General features: G+C 49.6%; 4 protein-coding genes across 4 annotated transcripts; 2 read left to right on the top strand and 2 right to left on the bottom strand.

Moving 5' to 3' along the window:
* Positions 1 to 43: 43 nt before the first annotated feature.
* BDQ94DRAFT_160517 (60S ribosomal protein eL8) lies at positions 44 to 2,569 on the bottom strand (the record flags this gene model as incomplete). The annotated part of the gene is made up of 7 exons (XM_026769229.1): positions 44 to 244; positions 315 to 824; positions 897 to 974; positions 1,305 to 1,375; positions 1,760 to 1,809; positions 1,924 to 2,408; positions 2,501 to 2,569. 7 exons carry the CDS (start codon positions 2,567 to 2,569, stop codon positions 44 to 46), a joined length of 1,464 nt encoding a protein of 487 aa, XP_026624532.1.
* A 362-nt stretch (positions 2,570 to 2,931) lies between these two features.
* BDQ94DRAFT_57870 (translation initiation/elongation factor MRX8) lies at positions 2,932 to 4,128 on the top strand. Its single transcript, XM_026776094.1, has 2 exons — positions 2,932 to 3,513; positions 3,579 to 4,128. Exons 1-2 carry the CDS (start codon positions 2,966 to 2,968, stop codon positions 4,012 to 4,014), a joined length of 984 nt encoding a protein of 327 aa, XP_026624531.1. The 5' UTR covers positions 2,932 to 2,965; the 3' UTR covers positions 4,015 to 4,128.
* Positions 4,129 to 4,495: 367 nt separating this feature from the next.
* BDQ94DRAFT_146854 (WD40-repeat-containing domain protein) lies at positions 4,496 to 8,774 on the bottom strand. Its single transcript, XM_026766904.1, has 3 exons — positions 7,999 to 8,774; positions 5,197 to 7,911; positions 4,496 to 5,146 (listed from the first exon to the last, which is right to left on the bottom strand). The coding sequence occupies exons 1-3, from the start codon at positions 8,293 to 8,295 to the stop codon at positions 5,021 to 5,023; spliced, it is 3,138 nt and encodes a 1,045-aa protein (XP_026624530.1). The 5' UTR covers positions 8,296 to 8,774; the 3' UTR covers positions 4,496 to 5,020.
* A 2,163-nt stretch (positions 8,775 to 10,937) lies between these two features.
* Positions 10,938 to 13,752, top strand: BDQ94DRAFT_160515 (putative meiosis specific protein Hop1; the record flags this gene model as incomplete). The annotated part of the gene is made up of 10 exons (XM_026769228.1): positions 10,938 to 11,147; positions 11,205 to 11,227; positions 11,290 to 11,506; positions 11,556 to 11,835; positions 11,885 to 12,050; positions 12,099 to 12,396; positions 12,460 to 12,693; positions 12,737 to 12,965; positions 13,012 to 13,205; positions 13,255 to 13,752. 10 exons carry the CDS (start codon positions 10,938 to 10,940, stop codon positions 13,750 to 13,752), a joined length of 2,349 nt encoding a protein of 782 aa, XP_026624529.1.
* Positions 13,753 to 19,035: the final 5,283 nt, after the last annotated feature.

Below are 19,035 nucleotides of genomic sequence, written 5' to 3'. Positions count from 1 at the left end.
TTTTTTTTATCCCGTCGGTGTTGTTAGCTCGCTGCTAGCTAGCTTAGACACGGATGGCACCCTCAACGGCCTTGCGCTTCTTCTCCTGGCGGGCAACAGCCTTGGCGCCCATGATACCACCACCCCAGTGGCGGCGGGACTCCTCGTACTTGTCGGAGTAGCCCTCCTTGACGGCGGAGAGGAGCTTGGCGAACTCAGCCTTGTCCTCGGAGCGGACCTCGGTGAGAGCGAGGACAGCGGAGGTCTATTCCAACTCATTAGTTTAATGCTATTGGAGGGTAGAGAAATATATATATATATAAGGGGATAAATACCTTCTTGTGGACAACGGTACCGAGACGAGCCTTGCCCTTAACGATAGCGTAAGGGACACCCATCTTGCGGCAAAGAGCGGGAAGGAAGACAACCAGCTCAATGGGGTCAACGTCGTGAGCAATCAGGACGAGGGAAGCCTTCTTGTTCTCGACGAGGCCGACAACGTGGTTGAGACCGTACTTGACGTTGTAGGGCTTCTTGGAGACATCCTCCTTCTTCTTGCCCTCAGCGACGGCGGTGGCCTCGGCGTGGAGACGCTCCTTCTTCTCGACCTTGGTCTCGGGGCGGTACTTGTTGAGGAACTTGAAGGTCTGGGCAGCGGTGTTGCGGTCCAGGGTGTTCTGGAACTGAGCAATGGAAGGAGGGACCTTGAGACGGAGGTTCAAGATCTTCTTCTGGCGCTGCAGACGGACATACTCGGGCCACTTGACGAAGCGACCGAGGTTGCGCTTGGGCTGGATGTCCTGGCCAATGCCGAAGTTGCGGGGGCGCTTCTCGATGAGAGGGTTCTATCCATACCATGTTAGTATATCTCTCTCTCATGGTGGTTTCAGTAGTTGATGTAGGGTGTCAGCACATACCTTGGGAGCCTTCTTAGCGCCAGCCTTACCCTGGGGGTAAGGGAGGGGGGCAGTCTTCTTTCCGGACTTCTGGGCAGGCTATCATTGAGAAAAGAAGATCAGCAATCTTGTCCACCATCTTGCTGCATCTTCCTTGAACTCTAGGGAGAGACACAAAACTGTCCCAAGTTTCCTTAGAAACAGTTTTGTGTCTTCCAGCCAAAAATCATCGCTGATCACCCCCTTCGCAATCGTTTTACGGACTGTGAAGAGAGCGAATCAACGGAAATTTTTTTTTATTGTCGCTTCTCGACTGTTGCGAGATGAAGCGGGACGTGGAATTCGTCTCACGACATATTCGCAGCGTAGTCGATAGCTCAATTCTAATTGAATAGAAGAGGCGTGAAATGGACGATTCTATGTGCTTACCATTTTGTCGACGGGATCCGCGGCGGCGTTGGGTGCAGGATTGACAGTCAAGGGAAAGGAAAGAAGAAGAACTTCAATTAATTTCGCGCCGCGAGAAGAAATCCATTAGCGCCGTTTGCTTGTGTGGGCCGCGTTCGGATTATCTTGTTCGCCGGGGCTGGCTGGTGGTTCAATCAGGTGACCTAGGGCTAACCCTTTGGGCTGCTTCAATGCAATGGACCAATCACGTTGAACTTTGATCTATCTATGTTTTACGTATTATATTCTAGACCTTGATGGCACTCGACTAGTATTCAGTTGACATGCTCATTCATTGACTGAACTGATCCCCTTATAGCTCAGTGGGTCCTTAGGATCATAAATGGTATGCGTATCAGTCGTACCGTGATCACGACAATCTCAATAACTATCCAGGCCACACAGGACATCATCTATATATCCAATACCCAACATACATCCCCTAGAAACGCCAAACTCATGCTCAGGTATCCATAGTACTATCCATCTATATGACACACCAATAGTCTTCCATCGAACCAAACATAATCGAAACCAAACAGAACCCAATATCATAACCTAATCGTAACATACCCCATCACATCACCTCACATCACCTTACCTCCAAGCCCCCAACCCAGGCAGGCCGGTCCTCCCAATCCCCGAACTAGCCGCCTGAATAGCCTTCTTTTTGCCCAAATTACCCTCCTGATCCCTCACCGCCGAGACAATCTTGTCAATATTCGTCTCCACCACCACACCCCCAACAATCATCTCACTCAAAACCGCATGCATGGTCTCATACCCGAAGATGAGATCCAGCTCACACACGTTCTCGAACATGCGATCCAGCGCCTCCACGAAGACCTGAATTAGATCGATCAGGGCAAGCGGCGACTCCATCGACGTGGAGATCATGATGAACGACAAAGTGGCATAGTTGCGGTAAGTGATTTGGGTTGGCGCGTCGGAGGGGCCATTTTCTGCGCCGGAGCTTGCGCCGCGGGAGAGAAGTGGAGGGAGGGGGAGGAAGTTACAGGCGCTGGCGGGGCGTTGGGAAACGAGGTTGTAGATTTGCGCGATTAGGGATTGCTTGGTTTGGGTGTCCTGTTTGGTTGGGCATAGTGAGTATGGGATGCTTGGTGGATGAGGGGGTTGGGTTGGGTTGGTAGCGAAGACGCGATCAAGTGTAGACTCACAATCTGTGTGTAGAACTTGGTTAAACGGGGTTGTCCGTTGTTGTTGAAGACGAGGACGGCGTTGATCATGTTGGTGCAGTGTCCGCGGGGCACGGGGTGATTTCTAGCTCGGTGGATGGAGGCTTTCTGCGAGGGGCGAAGATCGAATAAAAAGAATCCTAAGTATGGAGTAAAGATAGGCGATCAAGCCGGCTGGCGGTGTAGAGCTGCACGTAAACGTAGTGACCGTGTATGGGTGGAATAATCACTGATGATGAGTGATAGATGAAGCTGTCCCTCGAACCGCCTTATCGGCCTGGAGCGGAGACTCGGCAAAGGTTCCCCGAGCTTCGAACCGCAGCTCGGAAGACTTTCTTATCCGGGGACAATTTCTGGAGAAGCTCATTGATTTTAAGAGGAATCTTGCCAAAGACTAAAAAGTCAAGCACAGTACTTCACCAGCCAAGGTTGACTCAACAGCACATCATGAAGAACCGAATCCCCTCCCTAAGGCCTCTCTGCCATCCGCGAGTGCAAGTCCTCCCCCTCCGTCGCAACCATTCAACAAGCAAACCTCCGAATGCGCAACCGCAACCGCGGCCGCAGCCCAATAACAAACTACAATTCAAAGACATCCCTGCCACAGCAGTGAACTACTACTGGGACACGCAAGCGCCGGATGAAAGCCAGCTAGCCTACGCGGACAAAGTCTTCGCACCGTCGCGCCACTCTCCAGTCAAGCTCTGGACCCTGAGCAAGTTCCGCACGACGCCGCTCTCCTCGACGACCCCGGAAGTAGCGTTCCTAGGTCGGTCGAATGTTGGCAAAAGCTCCTTGTTGAATGCCCTCATGGGGCAGGAGATATGCTGGACGTCGTCGAAACCAGGGCGCACGCAGACGATGAACGCATTCGGAATTGGAGGGACAAAGGGCGGCGAGTCGAAGGTCGTATTGCTTGATATGCCGGGGTACGGCAAGGGAAGTCGATCGGAATGGGGGGCTGAGATTATGAAGTACTTAAAGAATAGGAAGCAGTGAGTATTACCATACGGCATATATCACACTGGGTTACAAGCTAACAATCTGTCTACGTCCATAGACTCCGCCGCACCTTCATCCTAATCGACGGCCAGCACGGCATCAAGCACTCCGACGAAGGCATCCTCGAACTATTCCGCCACTACGCCATCCCACACCAGATTATCGTCTCGAAAGTGGATAACATCATGGCGGCGAGAACGAGCCAGCTCGCGACTGGAGTAACGGAGGAACGTCTGCTCCAGACGCAGAAGAAGATACAGGAGCTGCGTCCTATCATCCAGCCTGTTGGTCGGGATGAAGGTCCTGGTGCTCTGGGCGAGATATTGACATGCAGTTCGAAAGTTCTCAGAACTCCTGGGAATTATTTGGGAATTAGTCCCATTCGGTGGGCTATCTTGTCTGCTGCTGGCTATGATGGGACGATGGAGGTGAAGTCTAGTCACGGCCAACCTGATTTGACGGGGGTGAGTATGTCCTCTGGGGCTGGTCCTTGAGGAGCTCAGTGCCTCTTTGTCTGTCTGAAATGATAGCGGGGTGCTCTCCAGTTTTCTGAGAGCTATACAGATGCTCTAGCTCTGTGAGGGGCCGTGAGAAGAGACTGGCTCTCTCGATCATATGTGGCTGAGCCTGTAGAGGTTACTCTGTTGTTTGTGGTGACTAAAACCACTCTAGGTGATCTAGTAGGTCACCATCTGAAAGATGTGCTACACTGGTCCCGCGGAATGACCAAGGTATGTGTGGCCTCCATGCAAGTCCGTTGTTGCACAAGCTCCACATGCCGTTTGAGCCTGCACCATGGTCTATGGACCCCTAACGACCGCGCCATCTTACACCACGTTTCCCCGGGGGGCGGGGGATCCGTAGTCTTATATTTGACTATGTCAACGACGGAGCTATGCGCTTCCAGGCTAAAGATGGTCGACAAAGATATTCTGATTCTAGCACGGAGATGCTTACGAAAGGGTGAGGTAGCTGAGTATGTATGTACTAAATCCTTATCGTATTCGATTGCAAAATAAGGCCACTTCAAGTCTATACTATTCGGATATAAAACAGAGACAGGGTAGTCGGAATATGTAGGGGTTCGGGAGCGGAAGCGCACGTGTTAGACAGCGGCGCACATGAGGATAAAAGGATGCATATCGAGCATGCGGATGTATGATCAAGGAGGTAAGAGAGAATAATGATTAGACAAGAGGCTGGGTTGGTGAGTCCGTTTTGTATGCCAAAACGCCTGTCCGTCATGATGCAGCATGTCAAGGGATGCTAACCGCGCTATGCAAACTCTCATAAAGGTAATTATAGTTCCATTGATTGGGGGGTATCGTAGTTATGTCATGGTTCGAATATGTCGCGAAAAAGGAAAAGGGGGAATATAACGTGAGAAGACAGCCGTTTGTGTTGCCTGTCGCAGGGGATTTAAAAGCTCCGGAGGACAAAAATCTTTCATCTGCCCAAGCAGTGAAGTAGAGGTAGGGTGGGCGACAAGATGTAATGTTTTCAGGCGTCTGAAAGGTCGTAATCTTCGTCAGTGTCACTAACTTCCTGACCCCATCTGTTGACGACGATGCGTCTTCCTAACTGTTCGCTTGGTACTCCATCGCGCGAAGCGCCAAAGTCAAGGACCTAATGCTTCTTAGTAGGCGGCAATTGGATGTTTGATAGACTGAACTCACCTCAATGTATGTTAAACTGTCACGCTGCACTGCAGCAACGCATCTCCGGTCGTTGAACTTTACCTGCCACACGCCACTAAGGTCGGTGAGAAGGTCTCGGACACAATCTCCGGTTTTTACATCCCACATCTTCAGTGTCCGATCTGATCCTGAAATGACCTTCTGGCCATCATGCTGGAAACAAGTGATTGCGCCAGTGTGAGCACTCAGCATGTTCCTGCACTGTCCAGTTTCAGGATCCCAAATCCTCAGCGTAGAATCCGCAGCTGCCGACACTAAACGGTCACACTTGAGGTCAAGCAGACCAACTAGGGATGTGTGGCCTTCCAGGTTGTACAGGATAGAACCCGTTTCCAATGACCATACCTTGACCATGTTATCCATGGATCCACTGATACAACGATTCCTCTTGTGATCAAGGACAACGCTATACACCTTCAGTGTATGACCCTGAAGCCGGTGAACGGTCTCTCCTGTGGAAATTTTCCATACCCGCACGGTGCAGTCATAGCTTCCGCTCACTAGCGTGTCACCATGCGCTGCAATCGCCCGGACAGAGTGCTGGTGTCCACTGAGGACACGGACAAAGTAAGGGCAGTCCGTGTCATCGACATGAGGTCCGCTTTGGTAATAGCCCGGATCACCTGGTTTAGGAAGTTTCCATACACGAAGGTTCGAGTCACGAGAGCCCGTGATGATCAACGGTTCCTTTGGCATCATCTCGGGCGTGCCATCGGCCTTCTTTCCCACCTCGACCGGTAAGACAATCTGCAGGCAGCGCACTGTGGAGGTGTGGCCATGGAATATCTGAGTGCACCGAGCCTTCTCGATGTCCCAAACTCTTACCGACCTGTCGGTAGACCCAGAAACCAAAGTGTTGCCATAATACTCAAGTGCCCATACACCACCTTCATGGCCTTCAAGGGTGGCCTTTAGCTCCCCAGTCCTAGTGTCATAAACATTGATGTTCGTGTCATCGCTCCCGGTAAGCACTTTCTCCGTATCGAATTGGAGACAAGTGACTACGTGCCGATCATGGGCGCGGAAGGCGATGTGTCTCGGCTTGACAATGGGTTTCATCCAAGCCTTGTGGATTGAGTGGTGACGCTGATACAGCGATTTGTAGAGGTGAAGACCGCGGAGCGACGGCAAGCCGATGTCCGGATATGGGACGGCCGCCGCCGCCGCATTCGCCGCCGCATAAGGCCCCTCAGAAGCAGAAACCTCTTTCCTCCAGTCCGAAGATTCGGAGTGATCAGTGCCACTGGAGGATATCTTTCGCTTCGAAAGTTTACGGCTAGACACGCGGGTGCAAGCTTTCCTTTTAGGCCGGCGACTCACGGACAAAGTCCTGTCACTAGACTCGCCAAAGGATTGCAAGGCAGGAACAGAAGATTCTGGATCTGGCTTAATGAAAGGAGACATACTCATGTCCTTTTCATAATCCTCGCAGCCATTCGGAAATTGCCATCCCCAGCCCTCCCTGATCGCACGATCCAATTCCCCTTCAGGGAGAACATATCCGTCCCTATCAAAAAGTTCCTTCCAGGACTTTTCGTCGGAATTGATTATATGCCTCCATTTCTTGGACACCTGAGCCGCGCGGCACATGGTCTGAACGTCAAAATATTTCACGATGTTCAGACTGAGCTCAAGCGGAAGAAGGGACAGGAAGTCACATTTCAAGGCAGGGTTGACAACGTCCGCAACAAAGTGCAGCGTTTGTTTCGGACAGCGCCTCAAAAATTGATACATCATATATGTTTTCATTCCGTCAGGTACCGAGTCAAAGAAGTCCAGCACATTGGGAATATCCATCATGGAAGTGGGGCGTTGCATCATTGGGCCTGCAAGCTGTTCGGATTTGGCAACAAACGTCGCTTCGCCATTGGTGTCCCCTACGGGCAAAGGCCCAATAAAGCGAGCCTCGCCGTTGTCAAAGCTGGAGTCCGTATCCTCTTGGTCTTCAGCAGAATCAAAAGAAGAATCGATGTTCGCAGCATTCAGAGCCGCCACTGGAGACAGACTGGGACTGGGCAAGCACATATCTTGGGCAACGATATTGTCAATAAAAGGCTGCGAAGATGACTCCGCAGGCAGATTCTGAGAACCGTCACCTGGTGCATCGTATCCTGAATCCTGACTAGCAGCAATCCCGGTCAGGTGTTGCCTAGGGTCAGACCCTGTCCTCTCCAGTGCAGGTCTGGCAAAAGGGGTCTCGTTCGCGCAGCCAGATTGTCTGTCATGTTCCTGCATGACAGTATTTGTACGCAAGGTCTCTTTCCTGGCGTCCACCGTCTGCGAGGGCCCCTGAGACTCGACTTCTGAGGATAACGGAGACCGTAGTAATGTCTCCCTACGAGCATTACTCGCACTGTGGATCCTCCTTCTCGACAATATTCCTTCCATGGCGTTATTGCTATTGGTTTCCGTCTCCGGGGTGGCTAAGCCAGCCACGGTAGGATGTACTGGCGTGGAGCCATGAGATCGGGCGGAACGGAACGAAGGCTCTGACGGCACTCGCGCCGGACGTGCCCGTAGTGAGCCCTGTTGTGCTTCCGTAAGCCGACGCTTGGAGATCGAAAGGTGGTTAGAAGATTGGTTGGAGGTTCTATGTGCAAGACGCCTTGATAGCTGGGTATCGTCCGAAGTAAAGGAAGCCACTGATCGCACAAGACCGTTCGAACTTTTGAGCGCGTCATTCTTCTCGTGCAACTACGAAAGTCAGTTCACAGGATCCAGAAGTCCGGTCGCGTGACCGGAGAGTGAAAAGCTCGCAAACAACAAGAAATAAAGACATACCTCGTTCAATGTGCCCGCAGTATCTTCAGGTTCATTAAACACAACCGATTTACCACCAAGTTCAAATCGGATATTCCGTAACGCCGATGGTGTAGGGGCAGATGCCAGTGGGTAAACTTTAGGATCCAAATCCTGCGTCGCGCGTGGCGGCCTAATGAGCACGGGAGGAAACGTGGTGGTCGTGGTGGTTGTCGTCGTAACAACAGTGGTTCGGGTAGCAGGGGCGAAGGAAAATTGACCGACGGAGGCACTGGGAGACCCAGGACCGAGGCCACGACCATTTCCATCTTCCTCCATGATCAGGTTGCCGAATGAATATGCGACTGGGTCAGTGGTTTGTCCGAGATTGGGTTCCTAGGAAGAAAGGCGTGTAGTAGCGTGATGGCGTGGCAAGGATAAATCAGCTTCGACAGACTTGTTGGCTATGACGCATCAGATATGGCTGCTGGAGGGCCCTTTCGTATCGAGAAACAGGTGAGGTGAATGTGGGAATTTGTTGTTTATGTGAGGGAGTTGATCGGCCGTACGTCCAGGCAAGAAGTCGGAGTCAAATAAGGACCGCTAACAGGTATACACGCCCAGAAAGAGCAACCGAATGCGCACAGCTGTGGAGGAGTGTTCGTTAAAACATGACCGTGGATACCGATCGAATAAGGGCCTGGGTGGGTGTGAAGATAGGCCGATGTGTAGAGAGAAGGTAGAAGGAAGTGAACGAGGGCAGGCTGTGGCGTGCTCTCTGCTGACAAGGAGGTGTTGGGCGGCGGAGAATGATCGAGGGAGCTGAACCAGAAGGTGGTTGGTTGTGCCTCCTTCAGGTCAGGCTTAGGCTCTTCGCAGCAGCCGGCGGTTCTGTCCTCAGTGGCTCCCGGCTAGCCCAATCTGGCGGCTTCCCGAGGCTGGTGGCTCCGCAATGTGAAGACTAAATCCTATTTAAAATATTGACGGTTCGATGATTCCCCATAAGGTGAGACAGAGAGGAAGAATGAGAAAGAGGGGAAGAGAGAGGGCGGTAGAAGAAGGATAGTCTATGACCAGTGATGGAGAGGGAAAGGGAATGGACAAGAGAGAAACCAGGAGCAACGGAGACAAATGAAAAAGGGTCAAGGAAAAAAACCTTAGAGGCAAGGCGGGTTCTGAATTTGCCGTCCTGCAGTCGGGGATCACCCAGCGCTCGGAGCACTTCTCCCTGGGGTGAGAACCACTTTCCAGGATCGTTAACGATGTATCCAATGGTGGAGTTGACGGGTGTTGTGCCTATTAGACTATGACTAGAGTCTTTCTCGGGAGGGGACACTGGATACAACAGCACTAACAAGATTGATTCGCAGTCCTGCTTGCCTACTTTTAAAGTAATTATTACCAGATAATTATACTACTAGTACGTAGTAGATACTATGAGGGTAGACTACTTTGTATCAACATGACGGTGCCTGCTTTGTCCCCACTGAGCCATCAGGCTCTCTAATGCTCATCCCAAAACAAGGAAATTTAATCATTTTGTCGGACCGCTGTTGGTGCTTTGTGGATGGATGATAGCCGCCGCCAGATTCCATCATCCCAGATCTCTTCACACTTGACAGATATTGCTCCAGCACACCAACTGCATATGACATCTCACGTTTTACGTTTTTTCTCTCGTGCTTTCGCAAATTCATTCGATATGTGACCTCAGACTTTCGCAGAATTTCCAGTTAGCCCTTTACCCGGTAACCGTTGGTTTTCCTGGCTGGCTTTGCCACTGGTCCAATCCACGTGACATGGTGGGGTCCAAGGTATCGTCCAGAATCCTTTCGGCGTCTTTTTCGATTCGATGGTTCAACTGCTTGCGGTAGATAGAATACATAGTTGACTTACTCGCTGGAATATTCGGTTACCGGTATCCGACCATACATTTAGTGGGCATAACAACAACCCACATCAATCTCCTCTCCAAGGAGCTACTGATACACTCATGCTTTGCATACATTGAAGCTTATCAGTTACACATCAGACGCTGTTCAGATAACTACATAAATTGCCTTAGGATAGGATGGCAACTGCCCAAGTGTGAAATGTGAACAGAGGACATTGCGGGGAAGTGCCAGAGATAAGTGCGTATCACACAGGATGAGGGGATGGGGGTTGTGGCTCGTAATTTCATCTACCGCGGGACTGCCCTATCAAGTGTTTCAGGCCAGCGTTATCAGCCGGGGCATGTGTGATTTCTAGCCAAACCAATTCCATCACGCTCCTCTCTGCGAGGGAGTATACGACAACTAATATGAATGTACTATCTCTTAGGTATTAAGTAGTAGCGATACTAGTATTTGTCCTCTAATCTACCAACCCGCAAATGGTACTGCTTCATGAAAGGGGGATACCCTTTCGATTAAAGCCAAGCAGATCAATTGATGCATCATGTTTATCTTCCCTACAAGATGTCTCGGACAATCTTCTGCCCGTTGTTCAGGAGAAACCGCTCAAGAATGCAAACCGACCACTTCAACGCTATAGCATTATTGGTTGTACCGCTTTTCAAAAATGTGGTATCTGCAGCATTGAAGTGACGGGTAATTTTCAAGATACCAACCCAACTTCACCCCCTCTCTATATATAGTTCCAAACCTGCCGGAGACGACGTTACGTGAGACGTAAACTTCAAAGACTAAGGAGACATACGAAGTAATCGCACTATTCTCTCCATACATACAGAGCAACTCATGGCCATTGCCCAATTCTGTTCTAAAGAAATGCCAGTATCGATGGAGGGACAAACGCACTGGCGACTCCCGTGACCATACCGTGGGTATTCGTTTGTCGTCAACCTGACTTTGGTTCTTCACACGGTGCCTCAACTCCCAGTCTCATCCTTCATTAGCATAATTTGCTGACCGCCATCTTCCATAGTATTACTCCTGAAGGCCCACATGTAGCGCAGTTGCACCATATAGCTACCCAGCATGGTTCGAATTAAGTTCACCGGGCCTCCCTCGACGGTCCAGGTACAGACTCCGCAGAATCTCCGGTCCCTTGCCGCTGACAGCAGGCCTGTTGCTCGCATCAGGGCACAAGATGTGATCGAAGCTTCCGCCATATTGAAGCTCCAAGAAAGCATGCATTTGAAGCAGCTGCAAAGCTTGGAGATGGTCCAGATCATGCTACATGTCTCGGTATGCGGCTTTTTCTCTTCCATGATACGCGTTCATATCGCTAATATCAGAGCATAGTTCGGAACACTTTTCTATCTTCGGTTAGTTGGGTGTCGACCTAGATTATTCCCAGATCAGAGCCAGTCTTATACGTGTTGCGCAGGGAGTTTTTACCGCTTCCATGTTTCGACGATCGGGACCTGAGAGAAGCTCAACGAGAAGGCGATCTTTCTTATCGGCAATTCATTGACAAGAAGACACACAGCGAAGTCCTCGCTTGCAAAGAAGACGTACCATTTGGCAGAGGCAAGAAAGGTCAGCCGTTGAAGATCATACTCCGGGGGTCAGATCCCAAAGCGGATATGATACTTGATATTCTGGTCAGTTTCCTTTAGCGCTAGTAATGATCCTCGCTATTTACATATTTAGGAAACCGGCATCTTCGATGCACTCAGCAAAAACGTGCTTGAAGCTGTTCAATTGACCATACTCGTCGATAAGGATGCGCCCGAGAATGTACTAGAGTCATACACATTCTCCTTCAGATACACAGGGGTGGACAATGATGTCAACACTCGCCTTGAAAGCTTATCTATCGAGCCAATGGGCTGTGTGGCCGACATGAAAACAGCACAAACAGCCCGGATAGGCCTAGAGACGATCGTAAGGCGTTTGATCACTCTTAGTGCCTTTCTTCCCACTCTGCCGAGTATGTATCTTTGTACAGTCCCTTGTACTGCCGCTCATTTTATTCCCAGACAAGAGAAGCCTAGGGGTTCACCTTTTCTATACGGAGGATTGCCCTCTTGACTATGAACCTCCGGGGTTCAATGGGGCAGAGGATGATACGATCAAATTCCCACTCAACGAGAACTGGAAAAGGGAATCGCAGTCTTGTGGACAAATGAACAGCGGACGACATACGTAGGTGGCTACCCATGTTCTGGTTACCTTAACTGATTGATGGCGTAGTGTTGGGCTTAAAGTCACCTCGCTCAAGTGGATTGGCCCCGAGCCCGAGGGAGCAGAACCGCTACCTCAGATACCTCCTGATCTTGAGTTCAACGACCCCGTGCGAAGAATGAAAGATATAGGGTTTGATGACAAGGAGGGCATCTTGCGCATACTGGGAGGTAGTGGCAGTGCATCTAGGGAGAATTCCTTACGCCAGGACACCGATCTTTGCTTATCGTTTTGCCAGAAAGCTGAGTATGAGAAAGTGTCTACGCAGGATCTTGTGGAAAAGCATCAATTACAAATGATGCTACCTGTAAGTTGAAGGCCCATGAGACTTGAGCATTGAGACGGTTGGCAAAGTGACTGATTTGAATAGTCGCAAGGGACCGAAGGTTTGGATGGTGAACTGGTACCTACACAGCCAATTAAACCTGGCACTACGTTTGAGAACGGCAATTTAACGAAGAGTCGGAAATTTGTCCTCACAGAAGAAAGCAGGTACAGAATCCAGAAATATCTGCATTCACATCACTCCATTGCTACGAGAACAGTCGAGGAGCAAAACCGTGTCAGATGCCAATGTGGTTGGGATGGTGAAGAGGAGGCCATGGTAAGTTGACAACCCATAGGTAAACTAAGACTAATCTTGATAGGCCCAATGTGCCTTTTGTCAAACGCGCCAACATTTGTTATGCTACGGATACGAAGATGCCCATGACCCAAGAGTTCCCGACATTCATGCTTGCTATCGATGCTTGCTTACGCCAGACGAACCTCAATTGCTCCATGAGATGAATAGTTTGGTACTTTTGAGGAGAGCAGTGAGGATCATATCAAACGAAGGTTATCCCCATAGAACGTCATTATTCACACAGAAGCTTCGTGGGTACCCCAGAATTCACATTGCTATACCCTCTAATATTTACAGATTGCAACGGGCATACCACTGTCCAAATCACTGATCTGCTGAAGAAGCGCAGACTCCTCCAGCCGACTCCGGGAAGTAAAGTCAGAGGATTCTCACTAAAGGGCTTGCCCAGGTTCATGTTCCCTAGCTCGGGGGACATCCAACTCCGACTACAAGCAGAGATACTTAGCCCCATGATCAAAATTCAGCATCATGTAAGTTCACCTGCAACGGAGGGCAGACCGCAATGCTAACCTACTACAGTACGTCCACGATATTCCGCAGGACTCGTTTCAGCCATCTCAAGTAGTGACAAATGATGAGTTACACTGCATCACAAGATCATTTTCTCAGGAAGATGAACAAGAAGAATCGCTTCTTGATGCCCACGAAAGTGGAAGGAAGACACCCGAACCCACGGAGAAATCCACTAGCATGGTAGCAGAAACCCGAAGTCGGAAGAGACTGGCGTCATTGGCAAACGAACACAGTCAACCCAATACCCCGAAAGATACTGCTCAAAAAGATGCGTCCCCAACAAAGCTAGGAAGTGATCGAGTCCTGAGGAAAGACAGTAGGAATCAAGCCGAACAGCAAGTCAAATCCGTCAAAAACGTAACCCCTCGCTCCAAGCAAACACCCAATCGTCGGGTTTCTAGCGAAGGCAGTGTACGCCGCAGCAACCGAAAGAGGCGCAAGATCAGCAATTACTCCAAATTTGTCGATGTTGGCGCGGAGCATTCTGAGAACGACAGTTCCTAGTCGGATACTCACCCCGAGCACGAAGGTTGTCGCTGTCTCTTACTTGAAACAACCGAAGAAAGCCTAAACCTCGCGTACTGAGCATTACAGGTCGACCATATAAGCACCAAGGAGGAGAGGTTGGGACAAAAATGGCGTCTTTGGAGGGAACTCCTCTCAAGATAGTGGTTAGAATATCCGTGCACCCGACAATTGAGGTATCCGGTCAGTGCAGTGCACCCGCAACCCCGGTGTTTCAACCCAGCAACTATTGATTCAAGAATGAAGATTATGGGTCCGGTATGGGGAGAAAAGAGTGGAGGGAGTCGAGCCATGGCACGAGCAGGACCCTGGAATGTATGAAGAGGAAGAAGCTCAGTGATTCGCAGCTAGCTACCTTAGCTACTTACCTGTTATGTATTATGGGAGCATGACCACCCATCACCATAGTCGGAGCTATTCGGCCCTTGGGACGGACTGTATTCTAGGTATTCTACATACCATAGTAGTTCACCGAGATAACGAAAACGGAACACGCACCCTAGATCTACATGATATCAGACACTGTTTCGTAGTTAAACAACTGGGTACCTTAAGGAGTGAAGAAGAAAAGGTTGCCCCTCTGCTCAGATAGCTACCGAGTACTAACTATAGCATTATAGTCCAGCGCGCTCTTTCAGCATGCCTCCGCGAATAGTAGAAGTTCTACCTTAGAAGCTACCACTACAAATATCATCCGGATCTCATACATACCAAAACTACCGAACGAGAGCTTCAAAATCTCGCTATCTTTTTGTCTCTTCCCCCTCCCCCTGCCCAAATTAGCGATGACACTCTCTGACACAAAGGGTCCAGGAGTTCTCCATTTGTTTGTGTCGTGCCATGGAAAACATGGCCCTGAAAGTCCCTGACAGGTTTAAGCTCATGGCTAAGTAACAAGGTGAAACAACTCCAAGTCTGGCCCGGCAGTTCCGTGCTTGCCGGACTGCCGAACCCGATTCTCTTAACTTTTTTTTACTTCTGTTTCCTTATGACCGAACGTATCCTTTTACTGCTACTAATGAGTGATTTGGGATACCGTGGAGAAAGAAGGGGAAGTCTGTCTAGGTGTGATCGTGAAACGCGCGATGCGATGAGCTAAGTTCGCTTCGCACTTCTTCTCCTTATGGATTGCTATGGTTTGTAGTGTAGTGTAGAGGCAATCGGGGGCTATGATCGACGGCCATATATCCACTTGCTCACTCACTTACTCCTTATTCACATGATTGTAGCCTAGTTAGTTAGTACGCAGTTGCACGCTGCACGTAAGTAGTTATCCGCTCGCGTATCGAGCTCGGCAAAGTGCATGTGCTTAGATAGAGTAGACTAGATAAGGACCAGTGTCTGTATAGATCCGAATCAAATCAAATCTGCTAGGAAAGTGAAAGAGTCTGCTCCGTGGTGCTGAGCCGTCATATTCGGAGCATTGTCGAAAGGGGGATTAGATCGATCGTTAGGGATGCGGGAGTGGCTACAGGCTAAGAGGGGAGTTATCCAGAGTTCCAACTAATCCAGGTCCCAAGAGCTTGTAGGGATGGGGCTAACACTAGGCCGGTACCGATAGTTAGAGAAGTGTCAAGTCAGCAATTTCTATTTTCGGGTAGACGAGGATACAATAACTTAATGCGGGAATGATAGACGTGGGGATCCGGACTCGCTCGGTGCGGCAGTCAAGTCAAGTTCATGTTGAAGTCCCTCAGGGCTGAACCAATTCTTAGTGTGTGCTAGTGTCTGCGAATCCAAGACGTTTGAGACCAAGGTGAGGAAGATTCTTTTTCGGGCTTTGTTTTCTGCAGGTTGTACTATTGGGACGAGCTTCTCTATTTTTGGCTTATGAAGATTGGTTCAGGTGTTTTCTTTTCTTGTTCGAGGGAGGAAAAGCGAGTAAACATCAAGGTTTGGTTGATCGTCACGGACCCGATAAAAAGGGGCACTAAGATTCGAAACTTCCCAATTCCCCGCAATTGAAGCTCCTTAGCAAGTGGATGAGGAGAAAGTGGTGCTATTGTCGACTATTTGACACCGATGAAGGTTAACTTGCGAGTATTTGGGGTCTGTGTTGATGTTTGTAACTATGGGTCTGTTTGTAGATTGAATGGTGGAGGAGCAATGGCAATGCTTGGACCGAAAACTGGGGATGCTCTACCTCATTCCGCCTTGGTAACTAGAGCATCTCCACTACTCTGAGATGGTCTTAGCCTGGAGCTTCGGGTCGCGAAGTATGCGCTGAAGGTATTGAAATCGCTAAACACCTAATGGGCTTGCAGAGAAGTCCGCTGATAATGGGCTTTGTGTGTCCAAAATACGAAGACGCTATTATCCCCTCAGCTGCGAGCTATGCAGAATTCTGGCAGCTTAGAAGAGCTTGATATAGAGTCAAATGATCTGAATACTCGGACCTGCAGTAAGCAGTACAAATGTTCACCAGCCAGTCTCGCATACGTTTGGAGCCTAGAGCTGTTATTCGCCTTTTGGAGCACAGTGGCATCTTATGTAGTACCGAGTCGTTAAGGAACCCGCAAGTGATCCGACATTGTGTCTATGCAGATTCAATGATTTGCTGTTCAAGCTTATCAACAGTCCGACCTCCCCGATAATTTCTGCGGAACGGCGTGGAGCAGGCTAGAGCTCTGGATACTAAGGTTTGAGAGTAGACAACTCCCCGAGTACAGACGAGAGGAGTCGGAGAAAATCACCGCTGCAGTAAAGAGATCTTCGAGTAAGCCGTTTAAACCGACAAAACAACTCTATTGACTGAAGAGTGGTATTGAACCGCGGATCCTTCAATGTACGTAGTAACTGCGTGCTGGAACAGTGGGTATAGCTATGGAGGCTATTCGGCAAACAGCAAGACCTCATGGGGGAACATAAGCTTTCCCTTTTCACAGGTAAGGATTGTTAGCTTGTATAGTGCTGTTAATCCTTTCAGGTCTGTTTGCGACTCTATACGTTGCGGGGGGTACTTTCCATATCCTCGAGATCGTCTAGGGCGGAGGCTCTAAGCTGAACCGATGTCTCAGTGATCAAAGGAGTCAAACTTGCGACTTTCCCTTAGCACCCATCCAGAGGGGCATATATGGATGCTGCTTGTGATCTGTGCCGCTAGTGGAACTGGAATGAGATAATTAGGTCTATACAGCAGAAGATAACAGTTGATCCATTAAAGACGTATAGGAAGAAATTGAGGATAAAAACGCAAGTCACAAAAAGATTTACGATTTTGTAGGGCTCTCTTGATGGTAGGATCATCGGTAGAGCTTCTCTGATAGATGTCTCGCCTTGAGTAATTCAAGTCACGTCACCAGGTGCGCGTCCGAAACCTCAGCGTCCGGACACATCCGGTAAGTTGACGGTCGGGCGGATGGCGGCTTGGCCGATGATCTGCAAAAGCAATGACTTTGACGGACAAGGGGTACTGATGAGCTCCGGACGCTGTTCAATTTCGGTCTTCACCTGCTGTAGTTACTTCCATGATGAAGGGGTTAATGAAGCGGCACGTAATAATCTGTGTGAGAGTGTGTTGTGGGTGTAGACCTGGTGTGTAGCTGATCCTAGTTCTGGTTACAGCCAGTGTGTTATGTTCTTCTATAGGGGGCGACCTCCCAACAATGGCAACCATTGCACATCACAGGAGCTGATACAGTTCCCCATGACCAAAGGGTCTAAACACTCAACTATGCTGATGTCAATCAATTTTGTTCCGATGGCCTGGTAGGTTTGAACATCAACCTTCGATAAGGTGTCTTAACGGGGCGCTATTCCAGCAACTTTCCATGGAAACCTAGCAATGGCTTTGTCGATTATTGACGACGATCGAGTAGCACATGCATCCAAGATTTGAGATTATGCGTTGAGGATTGCATTTCCATGGCGGAGACTGATGCCCTGTGCACGACTATTTGCCTCACAGCCATTAGCGGGATTGTCACGGGCGTCAACAGGGCCAGGGGATGGTACGTAGGAATTAGAAATAAACAGACCCAATGACATCCCGTTTACAGCCTGAAGGGTCGATCTCTTGAGAGACCTCTGTTCCTGCTTGGATCAAGTTCACAAAGACTATTGAATCGGCACTTGGGGAACCCCACTACTATGGCGCTTGAGTATAACATTTGGTGAGCGGGATGACGATCAGCAGCAACTGCAACTCCTATTGGAAGAGACTTCAAGGGACGGCTGAGCGGGCAAAGCGGCGATGGTAGAGTAGTTCTTCACCAGTTCACTCTCCATCGATCGCGAGTGGCAGAACCCGTGGAGAAGCCCGAGCGGCTGCAGCCCCTTAATTTGAAACCATGACTGGTTCCTGACGGAGTGCACGCGTCGGTCCAATCTCCGGTGCGGACGTCAGAGGCATACGACGTGTAAGTAATTCCGAAAACACACAATTGACCTATTACATGACGGAGAAAAGATGGTGGCAATGTCTTACTTGCTTTTTGACTTGAATGTATTGTAGGCAGAAGAAAGAACAGACTGCTAGCAAGAATCATGAAGTGGCTGCGCTGGTTTCCTGCCGCATCGCCCGAATTGTTCAACTCGAACCCGGGCGCACGTGTCCAGCCGCGTCTAAACCAGAAAGAGACGAAGGACTGCAGCGACTATTGGCCTCTAGAATATCCCCTGGAATCCAAAGAAGACGGAAAGGAAAGACGGTCGAAGTTTACGAACGAGAGACGGCGCAAGGGGAGACCAGACTATATTCAGATCTATGATGGTGGGATATCGCGGTTGTTCATCCCTGCTGGCCAACTCATACATACTACTTATTATCATCAGGTACGAGAATGCGCTCTCTGCTGGACGATGCGTTTTGCTGGGCTCTGACAATTTTCATGCGTATATAGCGAACACATATTGGGCCACCACCAGAAAAATGGTCTGATTTCGGAACAACTAATTTAGAAAACAGAAAAAAAATAAATACAAAATTATAATAATAAAAAATAAACAGCTGCAAGACACGGACATTCCACCCATCCTCCTCGAAATCTTGCCTTGCCTTGAATGGGAATCGCTCGCCTCGGGCCACCAGCAGCCATTGAATCCACCTTCGAACCTCCTCCACTTGGATGGGCCACTCAGAAGCTCTCAGGAGCCGCTTTGCGATCTATGGACCCATGGTTGTGTGCCTGTCGATTCTTACTGCTATTGTAGGGTGCTAGGGTGCCACTACCGGCTTGCAATTGTCTGCTGACACGAATCTTAATTCTCTGGGCTAACGTAGGTAGCCTGTCGCCCGTCTCTTGCTCTCTCCTGATGGACCAT

Source organism: Aspergillus welwitschiae (assembly GCF_003344945.1).
Source record: "Aspergillus welwitschiae strain CBS 139.54b unplaced genomic scaffold BDQ94scaffold_23, whole genome shotgun sequence".
Lineage (NCBI taxonomy): Eukaryota > Fungi > Ascomycota > Eurotiomycetes > Eurotiales > Aspergillaceae > Aspergillus > Aspergillus welwitschiae.
The sequence above is the reverse complement of the archived record's forward strand: the minus strand, read 5'-3'. Positions and strand labels throughout refer to the sequence as shown.

Excerpts from the sequence above, each read along its gene's own strand:
- BDQ94DRAFT_57870 (XM_026776094.1), top strand. The coding sequence starts at position 2,966 with ATGAAGAACCGAATCCCCTCCCTAAGGCCTCTCTGCCATCCGCGAGTG. Across the intron at positions 3,514-3,578 it reads TACTTAAAGAATAGGAAGCA|ACTCCGCCGCACCTTCATCC; the intron begins GTGAGTATTACC and ends CTACGTCCATAG.
- BDQ94DRAFT_146854 (XM_026766904.1), bottom strand. The coding sequence starts at position 8,295 with ATGGAGGAAGATGGAAATGGTCGTGGCCTCGGTCCTGGGTCTCCCAGT. Across the intron at positions 7,912-7,998 it reads CTGCGGGCACATTGAACGAG|TTGCACGAGAAGAATGACGC; the intron begins GTATGTCTTTAT and ends TGACTTTCGTAG. Across the intron at positions 5,147-5,196 it reads ACAGTTTAACATACATTGAG|GTCCTTGACTTTGGCGCTTC; the intron begins GTGAGTTCAGTC and ends AAGAAGCATTAG.